Below are 19801 nucleotides of genomic sequence, written 5' to 3'. Positions count from 1 at the left end.
AAATTAGAAACTTCCACATCATTGCATTCTGTTTTTATTCACAATTGTACAGTGTCCCAACTTTTTTGGAATCGGGTTTATATGCAAATAAATTAATAAATACATTTTTGACATGTGTTTTTCTGGATTTTCTTGTTATTCTGTAATAAACCTACCATTAAAATAATAGACTGATAATTTTATCTTTTTTATTTTCCCTCACGGTATATATACATACAGTTCCGGAGCTATGTATGTTTCTCTCTCTCTCTCTTTCTTAACACATCTATAAGCATATCATTAACATGTTACAAGAACAGGTCCCACTGTACTGGTTAATGAAATATGTCCACACATCTATTAGCCATTAATTTTGTATTATTTTATGTTACAGCTCCTGTTTTAAGATGCATTATTACAATTACAGTGTGTTGCCATTCTTGTGGCTGTTATCAAAATATGCCAAAAGTCCAATCATGTATAGCCTGTCAACATTTCATGTACCTTCTCAAAACAGTAAATGAAGATCCCCACAGGATTAAATCCTCAGGGTCAATTGCATGTATATAATTGTGCACTAAGAACAGACATAAGGATTGCACGATGCTGTCATTATACTGATGAATCTATAAGAAGCTTATAGATGTGTAATAAATGCCTTATGAATATGTAGTCAAAGTAAATCAGTACCAAATAAAAGAAATGTCAACTGCACATTTGTGTAGTTAATACATCTTATTATTAGACAATAGAAAGAGCCAAGTAACAAGTTATAGTTTATTACATAGCAGTGATAAAGTTGTACCTGGGATCAGTGAATCATACAGCATTCCAAGTCTGAATGGTCATCCAAGCCAACTCCACCACATTATCACATTCAGTCATCTCTGACACTGCAAGTACATCAAAGAAGTTAGCTTTATTCCATTCATTACATGCATTAATGGAGACACCTCAGGTTTCTCCCATTACCCCATCACCTGTGTTGTATGGTGTTTCACCTCCACCAGGTGTCACCCATTACCCCATCACCTGTGTTGTATGGTGTTTCACCTCCACCAGGTGTCACCCATTACCCCATCACCTGTGTTGTATGGTGTTTCACCTCCACCAGGTGTCACCCATTACCCCGTCACCTGTGTTGTATTGTTTTCCACCTCCACCAGGTGTCTCCCATTACCCCATCAACTGTGTTATATTGTGTTCCACCTCCACCAGGTTTCTCCCATTACCCCATCACCTGTGTTGTATTGTGTTCCACCTCCACCAGGTGTCTCCCATTACCCCATCAACTGTGTTGTATGGTGTTTCACCTCCACCAGGTGTCACCCATTACCCCGTCACCTGTGTTGTATTGTTTTCCACCTCCACCAGGTGTCTCCCATTACCCCATCAACTGTGTTATATTGTGTTCCACCTCCACCAGGTTTCTCCCATTACCCCATCACCTGTGTTGTATGGTGTTTCACCTCCACCAGGTGTCACCCATTACCCCATCACCTGTGTTGTATTGTGTTATACCTCCACCAGGTGTCTCCCATTACCCCATCACCTGTGTTGTATTGTGTTCCACCTCCACCAGGTTTTTAAAAAATTATATGCAGAGAATTGACTTTTAAAATATAGGAGGTGTACATTTGAGAAGATAGGTATAGGAACACACCACACTTGTTTTGTAGATCTCCATCTCATATGGATAATGAGCTATTAAAAAGGTATTGCATAAATGGATATACAATTGTTTTTTGAGGAACAAGTCATATGGATAGGAACCGATTGCAGAACGCATCTCTATGTTAAGAGTTGTAATAAGTTAAAAATGTTTACAAAATGAACATAAATAATGGGGAAAATTAGGTATACCCTTGTAAGGACAGATAAAGGAAGATAGCTAACTTTTATGCACATCTCTAGCTGATTGTGGTTTTGAGCTATTAGAAAACTGCTGTTTAGAATGAGAAATTTAAAGCTGAAAGAACAAAAAATCTATTTTAAGGGGATAATTGGGAGATGGAAAGTCAGTGACCAAAGTATACATTTATTTAGAGCTGATATGTCTCTTGGAAAATTTATTTAAATCTAAACAAATAATACCTTTTTTTAATTGTAAATGTGGAGACAAAAATGGAAGTAGGCATGAAGAAAAGATTTCTGCTGAAAACTCTTTCAAGCTGGTCCCTTAGCCTCATCCATGTAATCTTACTCCATTGAAAGTAACATAAAATCGTCTTTTGAAAACGGAACGAAACCGACAAACCAAAGGGTGTCCCCTGCTCTCTACTTTCACCTCATTCTATATATTTCACTGTTGTCTTTGTTGGAGTTTTTGGGGAGCGCAAAATAACAGTCAAACTCTAAATAACAAAGATATCACTAACCATACCCACCCACCCACTGCTTAGTACTGCCTCTCAAGGACCTTGGTGTACTACTCCCTTGTACTACTGGACTCTGACATACAGTGTATGTAGCTAGGTTGTATTGTACCGTTACTGTAATGTCTGCTCTAAAAGGACTAGATGGTCTTTTTCATACCTGTTCAGTACCTGTGGAGTTAACGTTTGGGCTGTGTTCTAGTAATGTGTCTTTGTAACGAAGACGAGATTGATGTTAGCACACTGTCAAGAATTGGGCCTGTTTATACGAAATTATTTTGTAGATTATAAAACATTTTACAGAGCTGTTGTCGCAGATGTCATGTAATATTGTCTGTTGTCACAGACGTCATGTAATATTGTCTGTTGTCGCAGACGTCATGTAATATTGTCTGTTGTCGCAGACGTCATGTAATATTGTCTGTTGTCGCAGACGTCATGTAATATTGTCTGTTGTCGCAGATGTCATGTAATATCGTCTGTTGTCGCAGACGTCATGTAATATCGTCTGTTGTCGCAGACGTCATGTAATATCGTCTGTTGTCGCAGACGTCATGTAATATCGTCTGTTGTCGCAGACGTCATGTAATATCGTCTGTTGTCGCAGACGTCATGTAATATCGTCTGTTGTCGCAGATGTCATGTAATATCGTCTGTTGTCGCAGACGTCATGTAATATTGTCTCTTGTCGTAGACGTCATGTAATATTGTCTGTTGTCACAGACGTCATGTAATATTGTCTGTTCTCACAGATGCCATGTAATAATAAGTAATCAGTCTTTTTCTTTCTTAACCATAAGACAAGAGAGGAAAGCTAGCTATAACATTTTAGTAGACACTTCAGAGAAGACTACAAACCATCATTTGTAAGACAAATTAAAAGGAATTATAATGTAATTCAACAAAATAGTAAGGTGGCCACTAATTGGGACCGTGGCTGACAATAGAAGGTCATATTTTTTAGGTACGTCGCTGACTAACTGCTTGAGAATATAAATATTTCTACATAAATGATCATAAAAGACATGCAGACATTTGTATGTCACAAATAATCATCATGAACATTGATGACTTGATCAAATGATTACTAGATGTATTTCCAAATTGCTGTTTGATGTGCCGATAATATGGAGTTCTACAAGATTAGTTATGTTCAATTCTTCGGTTTCAATGGAGCACATTGACAGGTTATGCTGTCTCAATTAATGTCAAGTTGTCATAACAAAGACATCCCAAACAAAGTCAACCTTGAATAAAAAATGACATAATTGACAGAATGACACCTAATGACAACATTCATAAACGTTTATAATGATGTGTCATATCGTGGTTGTGACAGAATCATGACAGTGTCATGTCATTCTTATGAATACTCCTACAAATAATGTGTTACCAGCTGTTTTAAGTCACAATATATTAAATAGTATTTTCATGAAAGACATACAGAGGGGTGACAAATTAAAGGAAAATCCAACATAAAGTGTCTCAGTAAGGTGTTGAGCCACCAGAACAGATTCAATTGGTCTTTTCATAGATTTTATGTCTCTGGAACTCTACTGGGATGGACCACTGTTCTTCCAAAATATTTTCCCTCATTTTGGTGTTTTGATTATGATGGTGTAGAGCTGTCCACCACAATTTACTACCCTATTTAAACATGCAATTCCCATAGATCAAAATACAGATGTCAATTTAGCCACTGTTTCTACTGAAACACCAACTAGTTGAGCAGTCTGTGGTACTGAAGCTCCTGCCATCTCTGACCCAATAATGAACCCTCTTTCAGAGTCACTAGAACCCTTTCCTCTGGCCATCTTCATCCAATATCGAGGTCAAATGAGCCTCCCTATTTTATACACGCCACAGAGTATGATAGGATGTTAATTGCTTAATTGTATCATGCAGTACACCTGTATGGAAGCATCTTCATTTGTTATGTTCCTCCAGTTGTATATTCAGGTTTGTCCTTTAATTTATCACCTGTCTGTGTTTGTATGTATGTACAGTGGATATAAAAAGTCTACACACCCCTGTTAAAATGCCAGGTTTTTGTGATGTAAAAGAATGAGACAAAGAAATCATGTCAGAACCACTTTTATTATGACCTATAATGTGAACAATTCAATTGAAAAATAAACTGAAATCTTTGAAGGGGAAAAATTAAAAATTAAATTAAGAGACCACTGAACCTTTTTATTTCCTTTCCAAAATGTTTTGAGTGAGGAACAGAAGGTTTAAATTGAGTGCTTCTGTTCCTCACTAAAAACATTTTGGATTAGAAAGAAAAAGGTGCAGTGGTCTCTTACTTTTTGTAATGAACACTGAGAGCAGGGGTGTGTGGTTCCAATTGCAGAAACGCGACTGTCGACTTATTTTCATACAGGGGAGTAGGCAAGAGCAGAAATGGTAGAGATGGGCAGGTATGCTTTGTAACCAGGAGATCAGACCACAAAGGCAACGGCACAGGCAGGAATAGACGAGAGGAGAAACCAGAAGCAGGCAGGTCAGGATACCGGGGGATCAGTCCGCGATGGCAACAGTACAGGCAGGGTTAAACGGTAGGAGAATCCAAGGGGCAGGCAGACAGGTCAGGATGCAGGTTTCTAGATAACATGATAGGACGGGACGGGAGAGAACAACAGAGTGGGAGTCAAAAGGCAAATACAATGGGCTACACAACAGCTTGGCAGGTCCACCACGAACAATACCTCACACTGGACTGGAGGCAGAGAACAGGCTAAACAGAGAGGTGTTCAGTATTCCGGAGTTTGGGATCTGGATTGTTGGGTGCGTTTAGGCGGATCGGGAAGTGAGAGCGTAATGGTGGCAGGTGAGGAGCGTGACGGGGAGGAGCTGGATCCGGAATGACGCGAGAACCTCACACTTTTTTCCAGAGCTGTATATCCAATTAACATGTTTTGTATACAAACAGGAGCTGTCAACGGATCCGATGGCGGGGGAGGAAGCTGGACAGACTCGGCAGGCCCAAACGTACTGTAAGGGTCTGCTGGGAACGTCTGGCCGAGTCTCCTGTCAAAGAGATTTTTAACTCCCAGCTTCGACTGGATCCCGAGGGAGGCTGAAGATATTGAGTCTGAGTGGACCATGTTCTCCACCGCCATTGTCGAAGCGGCCGCTCGGAGCTGTGGCCGTAAGGTCTCCGGTGCCTGTCGAGGCGGCAATCCCCGAACCCGGTGGTGGACACCGGAAGTAAGGGATGCCGTCAAGCTGAAGAAGGAGTCCTATCAGGCCTGGTTGGCTTGTGGGACTCCTGAGGCAGCTGACGGGTACCGACAGGCCAAGTGGACTGCAGCCCGGGTGGTTGTGGAGGCAAAAACTCAGGCCTGGGAGGAGTTCGGTGAGGCCATGGAGAAGGACTATCGGCTGGCCTCGAAGAGATTCTGGCAAACAGCCTCAGGAGAGGGAAACAGTGCCCTACCAACGCTGTTTACACTAGAGGTGGGCAGCTTTTGACCTCAACTGGGGATGTCGTCGGGCGGTGGAAAGAGTTCTTCAAGGATCTCCTCAATCCCGCTGTCACGTCTTCCATTGAGGATGCAGAGGATGAGGGCTCAGAGGTGGATTCGTCCATCACCCGGGCTGAAGTCACAGAGGTAGTCAAGAAACTCCTTGGTGAAGAACGAGCTGAGCCGCAAGGCGAAGCTCTCGATTTACAGGTCAATCTACATTCCTACTCTCACCTATGGTCATGAGCTTTGGGTCATGACCGAAAGGACAAGATCCCGGATACAGGCGGCCGAAATGAGCTTTCTCCGCAGGGTGGCTGGGCGATCCCTTAGAGATAGGGTGAGAAGCTTGGTCACCCGGGAGGAGCTCAGAGTAGAGCCGCTGCTCCTCCATATCGAGAGGGGTCAGCTGAGGTGGCTTGGGCATCTGTTTCAGATGCCTCCGGAACGCCTTCCTGGGAAGGTGTTGTGGGCCCGTCCCACCGGGAGGAGACCCCGGGGAAGACCTAGGACACGCTGGAGGGACTATGTCTCCCGGCTGGCCTGGGAACGCCTGTGTCCCCCTGGAAGAGCTGGAGGAAGTGTCTAGGGAGAGGGAAGTCTGGGCATCTCTGTTTAGACTTCTGCCCCCGCGACCCGGCCCTGGATAAGCGGAAGATGATGATGTATACAAACACTAAAACAGCAAGCCTTATCCATTTCATGAAACAACATTGCACTTATCAAACATTTGGTCAGGGATGTCTGTTTCTCCCCCCAAAATCAAAGTCAATTTCACACTAGTTTTTTTCTTTAAGGGAGGGTGTTTACCCCTGAGTGGGGGAGGGGTGCGTTACATTAGACTGGTCAGTGTACCCAGTGATTAAAACCCACAAAATCCTTATCAGGTTCACGGAGCAGCAGCCAATGCAGCAGCCAATCACAGGGCAGCAATTACATGCTTATAATAAGCATGGGAAATACATAACGCACACTGAAACATGTTTGTCCAAAAGCCATCACAGAGGTGTTTACTTTTACTGTATATTCAAATTATTCTGTTGAATTTGTTTCATTGTCCATTTTGGTTCCAAAACCACTTCTAACACTGAATATTTGACCTGGTTTGACCACCTACACTGACTCAAAATGGACTGACTCCCTCACCCACACACACACCCATACAAACACATGGACTGACTCCCTCACCCACACACCCATACAAACACATGGACTGACTCCCTCACCCACACACCCATACAAACACATGGACTGACTCCCTCACCCACACACCCATACAAACACATGGACTGACTCCCTCACCCACACACCCATACAAACACATGGACTGACTCCCTCACCCACACACCCATACAAACACATGGACTGACTCTCTCACCCACACACCCATATAAACACATGGACTGACTCTTACTCACTCAAACCCAAAGGTTTAAATACTGATGTACATTCTCAGTTGTTATTTGTATTGTATCGATTTTGTACTTTTTTCTATTTGTCATTGATCACATTAAATAAATTGTACTACATTAAAAAGTATTACAGTTTGTTAGTTACTGGCCCATTAAGGAACACTATTGTTTTTTCTGACCTATTTTCATTGTATGTGTTAAAATGGCCCAGAGCAGTAGAAAATGTAATAAAATCATTCACATATATTAATATTCTGCCTAGGACACAATACAAACATTTAACACTGTCACATTTAAAACACTGATGAGACAAAACTTTATGACCACCTGCCTAATATGCTGTGGGTTCTCTGATTGCTCAGTCAGATTGAGATCTGGGGAATTTGAAGACCCGGGCAACACCTCAAACTCTTCATCATGCTCCTCAAACCATTCCTGAACAATGTGTGCAGTCTGGCAGGGTGCATTATCCTGCATTATCCTGCTGAAAGAGGCCACTACCATCAATGTACATGTGAGATCTATGGAATTTGTGTGATATTTGTGTTTTATGTTGTTCCCGCAGTATGTGAAGAAATAGATACCAGTGATAGATTTTGTTTTGCATTGTACCAGTGTTGAGCTTTGTCCAGCAGGGGGCAGGTAGTGTGGTGATGGGCTCGCTCTGGAATGTTCTTTAGTTGCTTGTGGAATTTCTATACAGCGAGTGGCAAACATTCGACAGCAGCTCACTTTGATTTGTTTTATTCTTTCAGAATAAAAGCCCCATCATAAAATATTTGTCCCAGGAGTCAGAGTTCATTCATGGGTGCAACATACATCATCTGCGATAGATAGCTCCAATACCGTACTGAAAAAGGAATGTTTTGTCTTTCATATCTCAGCTACAGTGAGGGAAAAAATTATTTGATCCCCTGCTGATTTTTTTATGTTTGCCCACTGACAAAGAAATGATCAGTCTATAATTTTAATGGTAGGTTTATTTGAACAATGAGAGACAGAATAACAATAAAAATCCATTAAAATAACATGTCAGAAATGTTATAAATTGAGCCCCAAAAACCAGACCCCTTATCTAGTGTGCCCATCACCCCTCCCTACCCAGCTTTGTCCAGCTTGACCAGCCCCCCCACCTTTCCCTTAGAAACCCAGGCCCCTCTCCCTCCTGTGTGAAAAACATTATAACAACCATTAGACACCTATTAAAACATATACATCAAACACTTTTATTACTCAAACATCCTGGGGTCAACCTCATAAAACCCACCGCTCTCTAAAAGACCTTTTGACCTTCAATATGGTCATTAAAATATGAATCACCATAATCTCTTTGACCCTGGTCAAACCACACAAAGGCCAAAGGTCAACCCATAAAGCCATAAATCATACAATGTTTGCCAAAAAGTGGAATATTCTGTATACTACTTCTCTCTTGTGTGTAACCACAAACCCGGTCTTAGGAACTGAAACACAACAGACAACTTGAGCACAATCTATCACACGACAACAAACAAACATGCCGAGAGCGAGAATGAAAAAACAGAGTGAGCAAACAAAGAAAACTGCAACTCTCATGCAGCTGAGGGAAGAAAGTGGTAGGTTGAGGAGCCCTGGAAACAACTGGGCTCAGTAACGGGAAGGAGAGTGGGAGATTGGGGTTGATTGACGCCACGTGTAATGAACACACACAGAACACCTACAAACACACAGCAACACAGAACTAGGAAATGTAACAAACTGGGGTAAAAAAAAAAGATTACAATAAGGCAACAAAATGAGGAAGTGAAGGTATCTGAATACTTTCTGAATGTGTCGAAACTAAGCACAGGATGTCACGTGCGACAGTGAAGCTACCAGGTGTGGACCATGGGTGAGTCCAGTGAGGGAGGGCGGTACCAGGTGTGGACCGTGGGTGAGTCCAGTGAGTGAGGGCGGTAGCAGGTGTTGACCGTGGGTGAGTCCAGTGAGTGAGAGTGGTGCCAGGTGTGGACCGTGGGTGAGTCCAGTGAGTGAGGGTGGTGCCAGGTGTGGACCGTGGGTGAGTCCAGTGAGTGAGGGCGGTACCAGGTGTGGACCGTGGGTGAGTCCAGTGAGGGAGGGCGGTACCAGGTGTGGACCGTGGGTGAGTCCAGTGAGTGAGGGCGGTACCAGGTGTGGACCGTGGGTGAGTCCAGTGAGTGAGGGCGGTACCAGGTGTGGACCAATGGTACTGGGTCACTAGTTGTTTGCTCCTTGGGGTTTAAGGCCGGGTGTTTCTGTAAAAGCACTATGTGACAACTGCTGTTGTAAAAAGGGCTTTATAAATAAATGTTATTGATTGATTGATCAAAAATGCAAGTATGATTTGGATCCTCTGTGTGTCATTCAGGGATTTAATGCACGATTGCATTAACAGGGCTTGTCATTGTTCACATCTGGTGATAGCTAAATCACTACAGGCAAGACTTGAATTGAAGGGCGGCTATGGATATGAGAAGCTTTTTCAAAAAGAAAATTACAAGGAGACAAGGAGGTGCAGGTGAGGATAGAGGAGGTGGAGGACGAGTTATGTCCTGTAGAAGTATTTCCAAGGCGCCCCTTTACATATAATTTATAGCTATGTATATCATCATGAATTGAACCTTCCCAAGGCACACCATTGTGCGACGGCACACAGTTTGAGAACCACTGCACTGGTCTAGCTAGCATGCACTCACTGTGATAATGCGATGCATGGGCTAAGCATACAAAGTGGGATGAGTTTGAATTCATAGAATTCAATTGATATGGTTCAGGGAATTCAATTCCCTGAAGCATATGTATGACTCAGGCAGATCTGCGACAGATTTGGCAATGGAAACATTCCACTCAGATGGATAGCTAGCTAGGTGTATTCCACTCATGGATGGCTAGATAACAAGCAGAAATGTCAAGATAGCAACAGGTCATTACATGCTGTCATTGCCAGCAGCAATGTGGGCTGCTTATAATCACTTATTATTATGATTATTACTATTGTTATGTTATTATTTTACAATTCTATATAATTATATATTGTTGTTTCTTCATGAAATTTTTCAGATCAGTTCTTATTTCCTTTTTCGTCCAAATTCTTAGTTCACCATTTTTATTTATACTCAGGGTAGATGAGGAAGAAAGGAGATATAAGTATAGTGGTATGTTTTTTCTGGACTATTTTAAAAGCATCGGTCTGTTTCTGGTTTTAGCTATTTTGAAATGTAGCGCTAACTACATAGAGTAGCAGTACATACATAGCATGTGCTCAGGCAATGAGCAAAGGTCAGAAGTAGAACACTAAAGGCCTGTTCAGATGAATATTTAGAGAAATGTTGCAGAGTAAATTGCAGTAGTTAACTGGTTTGTTATATGCTATCGCACTTGTATTTATTGTGTTTATAATAGTAAAATTAAAAGAAAATATTTTCCCCAAGCTTTTTTCTTTTTTTGGGGGGGGCGACATTTAGAGATCTTGCCTAGGGCGCCCGTTTGGCTGGAAATGCCCCTGGTGATACCAGTATTAAACAGGTCCTGCTAAGATTTCAGTATTTGGCACCAGGCCCTGTTTCTGAATACTGAACATATCTACCTCTATACCTCATAACCAGGTCATGTACATATCTACCTCTATACCTTATGACCAGGTCATGTACATATATAACTATATACTTCATGACCAGGTCATGTACATATCTACCTCTATACCTTATGACCAGGTCATGTACATATATAACTATATACTTCATGACCAGGTCATGTACATATCTACCTCTATACCTCATTACCAGGTCATGTACATATATAACTATATACTTCATGACCAGGTCATGTACATATCTACCTCTATACCTCATTACCAGGTCATGTACATATATAACTATATACTTCATGACCAGGTCATGTACATATCTACCTCTATACCTCATGACCAGGTCATGTACATATATAACTATATACTTCATGACCAGGTCATGTACATATCTACCTCTATACCTTATGACCAGGTCATGTACATATATAACTATATACTTCATGACCAGGTCATGTACATATCTACCTCTATACCTCATTACCAGGTCATGTACATATATAACTATATACTTCATGACCAGGTCATGTACATATCTACCTCTATACCTCATTACCAGGTCATGTACATATATAACTATATACTTCATGACCAGGTCATGTACATATCTACCTCTATACCTCATGACCAGGTCATGTACATATATAACTATATACTTCATGACCAGGTCATGTACATATCTACCTCTATACCTCATTACCAGGTCATGTACATATATAACTATATACTTCATGACCAGGTCATGTACATATCTACCTCTATACTTCATGACCAGGTCATGTACATATCTAACTATATACATCTTGACCAGGTCATGTACATATCTAACTATATACTTCATGACCAGGTCATGTACATATCTACCGCTATACCTCATGACCAGGTCATGTACATATCTAACTCTATACCTCATGACCAGGTCATGTACATATCTAACTCTATACCTCATGACCAGGTCATGTACATATCTACCAGGATTTCATATCCCTTGAAATATATATAATTTGGCCAAATCCTGCAATGTGTAATAGTTCCATCAGCCTGTCATGGTTCCATCAGCCTGTCATGGTTCCATCAGTCTGTCATGGTTCCATCAGTCTGTCATGGTTCCATTAGCCTGTCATGGTTCCTATTAGTCTGTCATGGTTCCATTAGTCTGTAATGGTTCCATCAGCCTGTCATGGTTCCATCAGTCTGTCATGGTTCCATCAGCCTGTCATGGTTCCATCAGTCTGTCATGGTTCCATCAGCCTGTCATGGTTCCATCAGCCTGTCATGGTTCCATTAGTCTGTCATGGTTCCTATTAGTCTGTCATGGTTCCATTAGTCTGTAATGGTTCCATCAGCCTGTCATGGTTCCATCAGTCTGTCGTGGTTCCATTAGCCTGTCATGGTAAACCAGAAAGAGGTCTTTACTGCATCTTGATATCATGTTTCAAGATGACCAGAGGATGGCGTGGTTCATTCATTGTGAGTGTTGGTGTGTGTGCCTGTAGCTGCGTGCATTTGGCCACTGCATTCTTAGAACGTGTTTGTGCCATTTCCCTGCTAACACCCACCATCTCATACATTCCTCTACTAGACATGCAGTGAGAAGCAGGAGAGGTTTTAATTTTTCACCTGTACAGCCTGTTTCTGAGAAGAGGTATGTACATGTCCACGCATGTACTCGTCTACAGAACGTTTTTATTGAGAAGTGATTGTGTTCTGGTTTTAAAACTTCTGTGTAAAGAAATCTTCTATTAAAAAGTAATAGTGTTCTGGATTTAAATGAACAACTTTTGAAACTTAAGTGGAAAATTACCAGCAAAGGTAAGAGGGAATATACAGTGATTTACTTTCTTAATGTGATACATCATTCCTCGTATAAAAATCGAGGAAAATGATAGAGACATTGAAATAAACCAAATAAGTGCTTGAGAAAATTGATTATAGATTATTATTTAATGACGGCAATGATATATATTTAAATGTTTGTCTTTTTTATTGCGTGGAAAATGTCATGGAACAGATTTAGGCAAATCAATATGCGAGACCTCATTATTCATTTTCTGTTATTTACAGTACCGCCAAATTAAATCAACACAATGACAACAACTATTGAAAGTTCACTTAGTTGATAGTTAGATGTGTCTTTATGTGTAAATGTGTGTTATCCGATTAAATCTTTTTGTGTTGTAGCTAGGTTTGTGTCTGTTAAAATGAACACAACCGCTCCACAGTGACCTCTTTCTCCGATCATCTCCGTACAATTTCTCCTGCATTTGATTATGTGCATGTCACTGTCCTACATAAAAAATATGTATCCCCCAGGAGCCGGGGAGAGGAAACGTGTCTCTGAGGCTGAGGAACAGCAACAGGTCAGATTCTGGTCTGCACATGAGTGAAGTCATCCTCTAAGAACACAAGGAGGACGCTGCCCTGGACTCACCGCTCTGTGGAGGTAAGGACCAAAACTACAGCACAGATTCAGAAACACCTAAATAAACAGAGCCAGTCTGTTTCCCGTTGACATGTTAAAGTGGTGAAAAGTATTATCTCTGTAAAATATTAACTTATGTGCAATACTTCATGGAACGGTCATTTTATTTATATCTTAATAGTCGCTTCCAGCTGGTCATTTGGTTACGACACAATAAGCTGTCATTACAATCAAGTCGGTCAAGAGGAAGCCTATTCAAGGGAAACCGTTTTGTACTGAGGACTTCATTCCCCTAGGGCAATATGAAATATGCAAGCTACCTATTTAACCCCTCTTCTCCCAGCCGTCTGTACACTACGAGCCATAACATCCAGAATGCGAATTATACAGTGACCTTACAGTATCTTTACAGTATCTTCCTTGTTTATCATAATATATGCAGTCTGTAGATGATGATAAATCCAGTCCATTACACCAGCTCACTGGACACAAACCACACAACAACTTTTGTAGTCAGGGGTCAGGGTTCATCAACAAAGTATCCTAGAGCAAAACTGGCAGCAAGTCAGACCAACACACACTACAACAGACTGTCCTTTCTGTTCAAACACAGACACGCACAAAAGCAGAACCAAAGACACTGTCAACATGCCAAAGAGGTAGGCAGATGTGTTACTACCATTCCGCATCTAGGCCTGTGCCTGACTAACCCTAAAGACACAGACCACCCAATAGTCTAGATTTGTCAGCGGTTTCCTTACTTAGACCATAACCAATTTAAGTAAAACCAATGGTAAGACTTTAGTTATGAACGTTTATGAATGTTGTCATTAGGTGTCATTCAGTTGATGATGTCATTTTTTATACAAGGTTCACATTGTTTGGGATGTCTTTGTAATGACAACTTGACATTAACTGAGTCAACACAACCTGTCAATGTCTTGGTTATGACAATTTGACATTAACCACAACAACATTAGATTAGATTCAACTTTAAGTACAGTACAATGAAATTGAAGGGGTAGGGTAGCATGTGCAACTGAAATGCAGGGATAGCAGCAATGAGGTTCCCGAGATAGACATGTACCTGTAACAACTGAACACTTCAGACTTTGCAAGGCAGTGTCAGAGTCCAGTAGTACAAAGGGTGGGTATGGTTAGGTATGGGTCACCTATTTCAGTGTTACAGCAGATGGAAAGAAAGTGTTCCTGAGCCTGCTGGTGCGGGAACGAAGAGACCTGTACCACCTGCCTGATGGAAGGAGGGCAAACAGTTTGTGGCCTGGATGTGAAGGGTCCCTGATGATGCCACACACCCTGTGTAGACAGCGTTTGTGCTGGAGGTCTACGATGGCTTATGCACCACCACTTCAAATAAAATGTTACCAAAGCAATTTTTTATTGTCACATTTCCATGCAGTTTAAGCCAAAATAAATAACTCTTAAACATGCTAGCTTTACCAAAGGACTCCCTGGAAGGGAGAGAGAGTTACAACGCATCTTAACCGCACAAAGCTGCTCACCCTTTGCAGGGAATTTGTGGTACGTCACTCATGTGTCTTTTGTTAGTCATTAATTGAAGCTCCTCCCACTGCAACCGGTAAACATTTAAGACATATTCATTCATTCAATATCAGGTTGGTGATACACAAGAATGTTCACTCTTTGGCAATATAATAGGCCACGTTGTGTAACTTCCTCTGCCAAGTCAAAATGTCTGTGTACCGCCAACTGTTATTTGATGATAGTAACTAATACCTTCTGTTTCATGTTATCATTCTTGGTTATCCATTATGAATCATGGATGAATAGGAAACTTATTTTTGGGTGAGTTATTACTAGTAAAATTGTGGTTTTCATTTACACAGCCCTGCTGCTCTTTCAGTGCTGCTAATTCAGAGGAATCTGATTGGTGCGGTTTGTCCTGTAGTCATGTGATGTAATCCACCACACAGAACTCACCTCTCCATTTTACTCCACAGGACGAAATCCATGCTTGGTTTAACATGAAAGCGGGGAGGACAATCTGAAGAGGGTCTCATCAGCTGGTGAGCTTGGGGAGTATGAGATGGATAGGAGACTGGTTTTGGGAACATGAGGAAGTCATTAGGTTTGACACACTTCTGTAATGTCATGTTTCAAATAACACAATAATTGTTGCTTAAACTTAGGAACGTTCTGGCCAAGTGTGTATAATTAGGGGTGGGGGGGGGGTCATGCCCCCCTAATATTAAAGACAGGTCAATGTCAACTTTATTTATAAAACACAATTAAAATAATTGGCGTTGACCAAAGTGCTGTACAGGACAAAATATAAAAGTATAAAAAAATATATGAAATGTACAGGTAAAAAATTACATAGATGCACATAACAAGACACAGATAAAAAAAGCAGGACAGACATTTGATGTCAACTCAGCTCAGATTAAAATCCAGACTAAAAAGGTGCATCTTTAGCGATGACTTAAAAATGTGTATAGCCTGCAGTGGTAGGCTGTTCCAGAAGATGGGACCACCCACTGCGAACGCTCGATCCCTTCTTGTTTTTAGCCTGGATTTTGGGAAAACTAGTAGTAACTGGTTAGCTGATCTTAGTGCTCGGGCTGGAGAATGACGATGTAAATCAGTAATCCAGCCGAGATGTGTTATGGAAATGTTGCAAATAATTAATAAAAGTGTTAAATTGTGCCAAGAGAATTTTGTCTCTGTTCTCACTCTTTTAAGAGTGTCGATCGATGGAATTGCCATCACAGACGTAATAAATGCTTGGATAACTTTTTCAAAATCCCTCGGAGGAAGATAGACCTTATAACCTTTGCAAAGGTCAATGTGACCCCTCTGGAAAAGAGTGAAAATCCTGGGATCCATTGACCCTGACCCCCCTAATATACAATACAAACGTACACCGTTGTTTGACCTGGGTTCAATCCTTGGAGAAACCTAACTATCTTGAAGCTAACTTACAGACATTAGGCAGCTAGTACTTGACTATGTGAGCGGACCTGAGCTGTCAGAATTTAATGCTCATCACACCTTTCCACACTGAACATTCTTCTAAATGAGATCAGAGTTCATAAGGTTGCTTGTTCTTGCTTCATAGTGAAAGTTTTAACTTTCTATTGTCCGCCACCATGGTGCTTTATTTGCGATGATTACCTTCCTTGGGTGTGTCAAGCTGCCAGAGCAGCAATAAGATATGCTCAGTGGACAAAACCGGTATGTGGAAAAAAGACTGAAACAAAGGTTGAAACAAGTATAATAGATTAGAGGCAAGGGCTTAACAATATGAAGCCGTAAATGTAAGCAACGTAATCCAGGTTTGCCTAGATTTTTTTATGCAGAAATACGGTTTGTTATACTGTGTAACAATAGTTGTTTTTCTCCCTCAGAGTTAAAGTTGGAAATCAATACAGAGGAGATTTATAGACTTTCAGTGGCCAAACAAATCTACCGAAGACAGGCGACTTGAGGAGATGAGGAAGAATATAAACAGAATATAATGGAGAAGGATTCAAACCTAGAGGAGATGAGTAAAGGATTTAAGGACACTGACCGCAGACTGATGAAAACCACAAAACAACTGTATGGGAACATCAAACATCTTCAGAAGAAAGACACACAACTGGATGAAATGTCCCAACAAGTGAGAGAGACAGAGAGGAGACTGGAGAACCTTGTCAAGGAGGACAGGAACCACAGACTGGGAGAGAAAGACAAACTACTGGAAGAGAGAGAAGGTGAACTAAAGGAGAGGAGGCAGGAACTAGAAGAGAAAGATAAACTACTAGAGAAGAGAGAGAAACAGTTAAAGAAAAGAGACAAACCAGTGGAGGACGTCAACAAGGAAAATGTTAAACTGGGTAAGACCATTTAAACAATACATTCCTCAATGCTCACGATATTGTTATAAATATGTTTTTACATCTCTTACGCTTTCTGTGTCCCTCTTCTAATCAAATTAACAATAACCCATCCTAAAAGGTCTTAAATGTCATTTAAGACATTTGGTCCCTTACTAAATGGATGTTACTGTGTTTGATGTGATACAGAACATGGAGACACTTCAGATTTCTCAAAGCTCCCAATCGAGAGAAAAAGCAGCAAAGACTGTGTTGGTCCTTATAGTAAGTTATCAATGTCTTCTCAGACTTTCATTGATTTCTATATTCACAGTTGCATTAGATAATCATCACATCCAGTTTTCCATCAAATGTTTATCGAGCAAATATCTAGACTCCTCTGCGGTACCCATGCATTTGTGAGAATTCTGTGCAACAACATTTGCAATTACTTGAAGCTATACTAAGAAAACTGTAGCTATACTAAGAAAACTGTAGCTATACTAAGAAAACTGTAGCTATACTAAGAAAACTGTAGCTATACTAAGAAAACTGTAGCTATACTAAGAACACTGTAGCTATACTAAGAAAACTGTAGCTATACTAAGAAAACTGTAGCTATACTAAGAAAACTGTAGCTATACTAAGAAAACTGTAGCTATACTAAGAACACTGTAGCTATACTCAGAAAACTGTAGCTATACTAAGAACACTGTAGCTATACTCAGAAAACTGTAGCTATACTCAGAAAACTGTACCTATACTCAGAAAACTGTAGCTATACTAAGAACACTGTAGCTATACTCAGAAAACTGTAGCTATACTCAGAAAACTGTACCTATACTCAGAAAACTGTAGCTATACTAAGAAAACTGTAGCTATACTAAGAAAACTGTAGCTATACTAAGAAAACTGTAGCTATACTAAGAAAACTGTAGCTATACTAAGAAAACTGTAGCTATACTAAGAACACTGTAGCTATACTCAGAAAACTGTAGCTATACTAAGAACACTGTAGCTATACTCAGAAAACTGTAGCTATACTCAGAAAACTGTACCTATACTCAGAAAACTGTAGCTATACTAAGAACACTGTAGCTATACTCAGAAAACTGTAGCTATACTCAGAAAACTGTACCTATACTCAGAAAACTGTACCTAAACTCTGAAAACTGAAGCTATGCTCAGTTTAAAGTTTCAGTTTCAGACTGTATCCAATAGTCTCTTGTGGCTACTTGAGCATAATTTTGCCTCTTTAAAGAGCCCTATAAATAAAAGGAAATCCCATGTTCACTTAGATATAGTAATTGATTTTAATGATGTAGCCTACATTAGCTTTTATCTGTTGCAGACATAGATTCAATGAAAAATATTTATATGTGAGCTTAATATTTATGGTCTGCCCACCACTTTAAAATCCCTAATGTATTTCAGTGTAATAAAATGTTCTGTCAGCCAACTGAATATGGCTAAAATCTAGCTAGAAAGTTTTAGTTTTGGGACAAATCCATGGCTGTGCAAACTTTATGATAACCCTCTGATTGTAGTGACTTTGAGAGAGATATTTATCTGATTCTCCACTATTAAATAATGTAAGAGTGATTCAAAACCACAAAAAGTGTTGCATTTTATCAATTGTGTGAATGATGTGTGTTACGTTACAGTGGGAGGAGAGAGCTGCAGTCCAGACTCCTCAGTGTCTCCCAGTGGGTCTGAGCTGAGACTGGTGCTTCTGGGGAGGACTGGTGCTGGGAGGAGGGCAGCAGGAAACACCATCCTGGGCAGAGAGGTGTTTTGGGCCCAGGCCAGCCCCTCTGCAGTGACCCAGAGGAATGTGAGAGGGGTGCTGGAGAGAATGGAGGACATGTTTGGGGTGGGGTTTGGGGACACACTTTGTCCGCCTACAGGTGGGAGTCCTGGTGCTGTCAGAAAAACTTGGAGCTCAACGCCCAAAAGACAGTGCCGTCTATACAAGACCAGAACCACTCCAGGACGCAGAGGCAAGCAGCAAAGATTGGGGCCGATCCCACCCAGGAAATCTCCCCTCTGGTAGAAGGTTGAGGTCCATCAGGACCAAAACCTCTCGCCACAAGAGACATTTCTTTCCTACATCATTAGCCCTCATGAACACGTCCCTGGAGTCAAACTGACTATAACCCCTCCCACATACACACACAACCCTCAACTGGACCAATCTATAACCCCTCCCCACACGCACACAACCCTCAACTGGACCAATCTATAACCCCTCCCCACACACACACAACCCTCAACTGGACCAATCTATAACCCCTCCCCACACACACACACAACCCTCACCTGGACAAGTCTATAACCCCTCCCACACACACACACAACCCTCACCTGGACAAGTCTATAACCCCTCCCACACACACAACCCTCACCTGGACAAGTCTATAACCCCTCCCACATACACACAACCCTCACCTGGACAAGTCTATAACCTCTCCCACATACACACAACCCTCAACTGGACAAATATATAACCCCTCCCCACATACACACAACCCTCAACTGGACCATTCTATAACCCCTCCCACATACACACAACCCTCACCTGGACAAATCTATAACCCCTCCCACATACACACAACCCTCAACTGGACAAATCTATAACCCCTCCCCACATACACACAACCCTCAACCGGACTGGAACATTCTTGCACCTGTCACCTTATATATTTTTCTTTGTGTATTTTT

General features: G+C 41.1%; 1 protein-coding gene across 3 annotated transcripts; it reads left to right on the top strand.

Moving 5' to 3' along the window:
• Window positions 1–12377: 12377 nt before the first annotated feature.
• On the top strand, window positions 12378–19309 carry LOC114830042 (microtubule-associated protein 1A). 3 transcript variants are annotated; one of them, XM_029116646.2, is made up of 7 exons: window positions 12403–12631; window positions 13133–13262; window positions 13855–13900; window positions 15224–15289; window positions 16631–17101; window positions 17291–17365; window positions 18745–19309. In XM_029116646.2, the coding sequence occupies exons 5-7, from the start codon at window positions 16741–16743 to the stop codon at window positions 19131–19133; spliced, it is 825 nt and encodes a 274-aa protein (XP_028972479.2). In that variant the 5' UTR covers window positions 12403–12631; window positions 13133–13262; window positions 13855–13900; window positions 15224–15289; window positions 16631–16740; the 3' UTR covers window positions 19134–19309. The 3 variants fall into 3 exon arrangements, with proteins under 3 accessions (XP_028972475.2, XP_028972479.2, XP_028972472.2); XM_029116642.2 differs by lacking the exon at window positions 13855–13900 and having other exon boundaries at window positions 12378–12464; XM_029116639.2 differs by lacking the exon at window positions 13855–13900.
• Window positions 19310–19801: the final 492 nt, after the last annotated feature.

Source organism: Esox lucius, chromosome 3 (genome assembly GCF_011004845.1).
Source record: "Esox lucius isolate fEsoLuc1 chromosome 3, fEsoLuc1.pri, whole genome shotgun sequence".
Taxonomy (NCBI): domain Eukaryota; kingdom Metazoa; phylum Chordata; class Actinopteri; order Esociformes; family Esocidae; genus Esox; species Esox lucius.
The sequence above is the reverse complement of the archived record's forward strand: the minus strand, read 5'-3'. Positions and strand labels throughout refer to the sequence as shown.

What these genes read in the sequence shown, in the direction of transcription:
- LOC114830042 (XM_029116642.2), top strand. Translation starts at nt 16,741, where the DNA reads ATGGAGAAGGATTCAAACCTAGAGGAGATGAGTAAAGGATTTAAGGAC. An exon ending in CAAGGAAAATGTTAAACTGG is followed by an intron (nt 17,102 to 17,290) that starts GTAAGACCATTT and finishes GATGTGATACAG; the next exon opens with AACATGGAGACACTTCAGAT. An exon ending in AGACTGTGTTGGTCCTTATA is followed by an intron (nt 17,366 to 18,744) that starts GTAAGTTATCAA and finishes GTTACGTTACAG; the next exon opens with TGGGAGGAGAGAGCTGCAGT.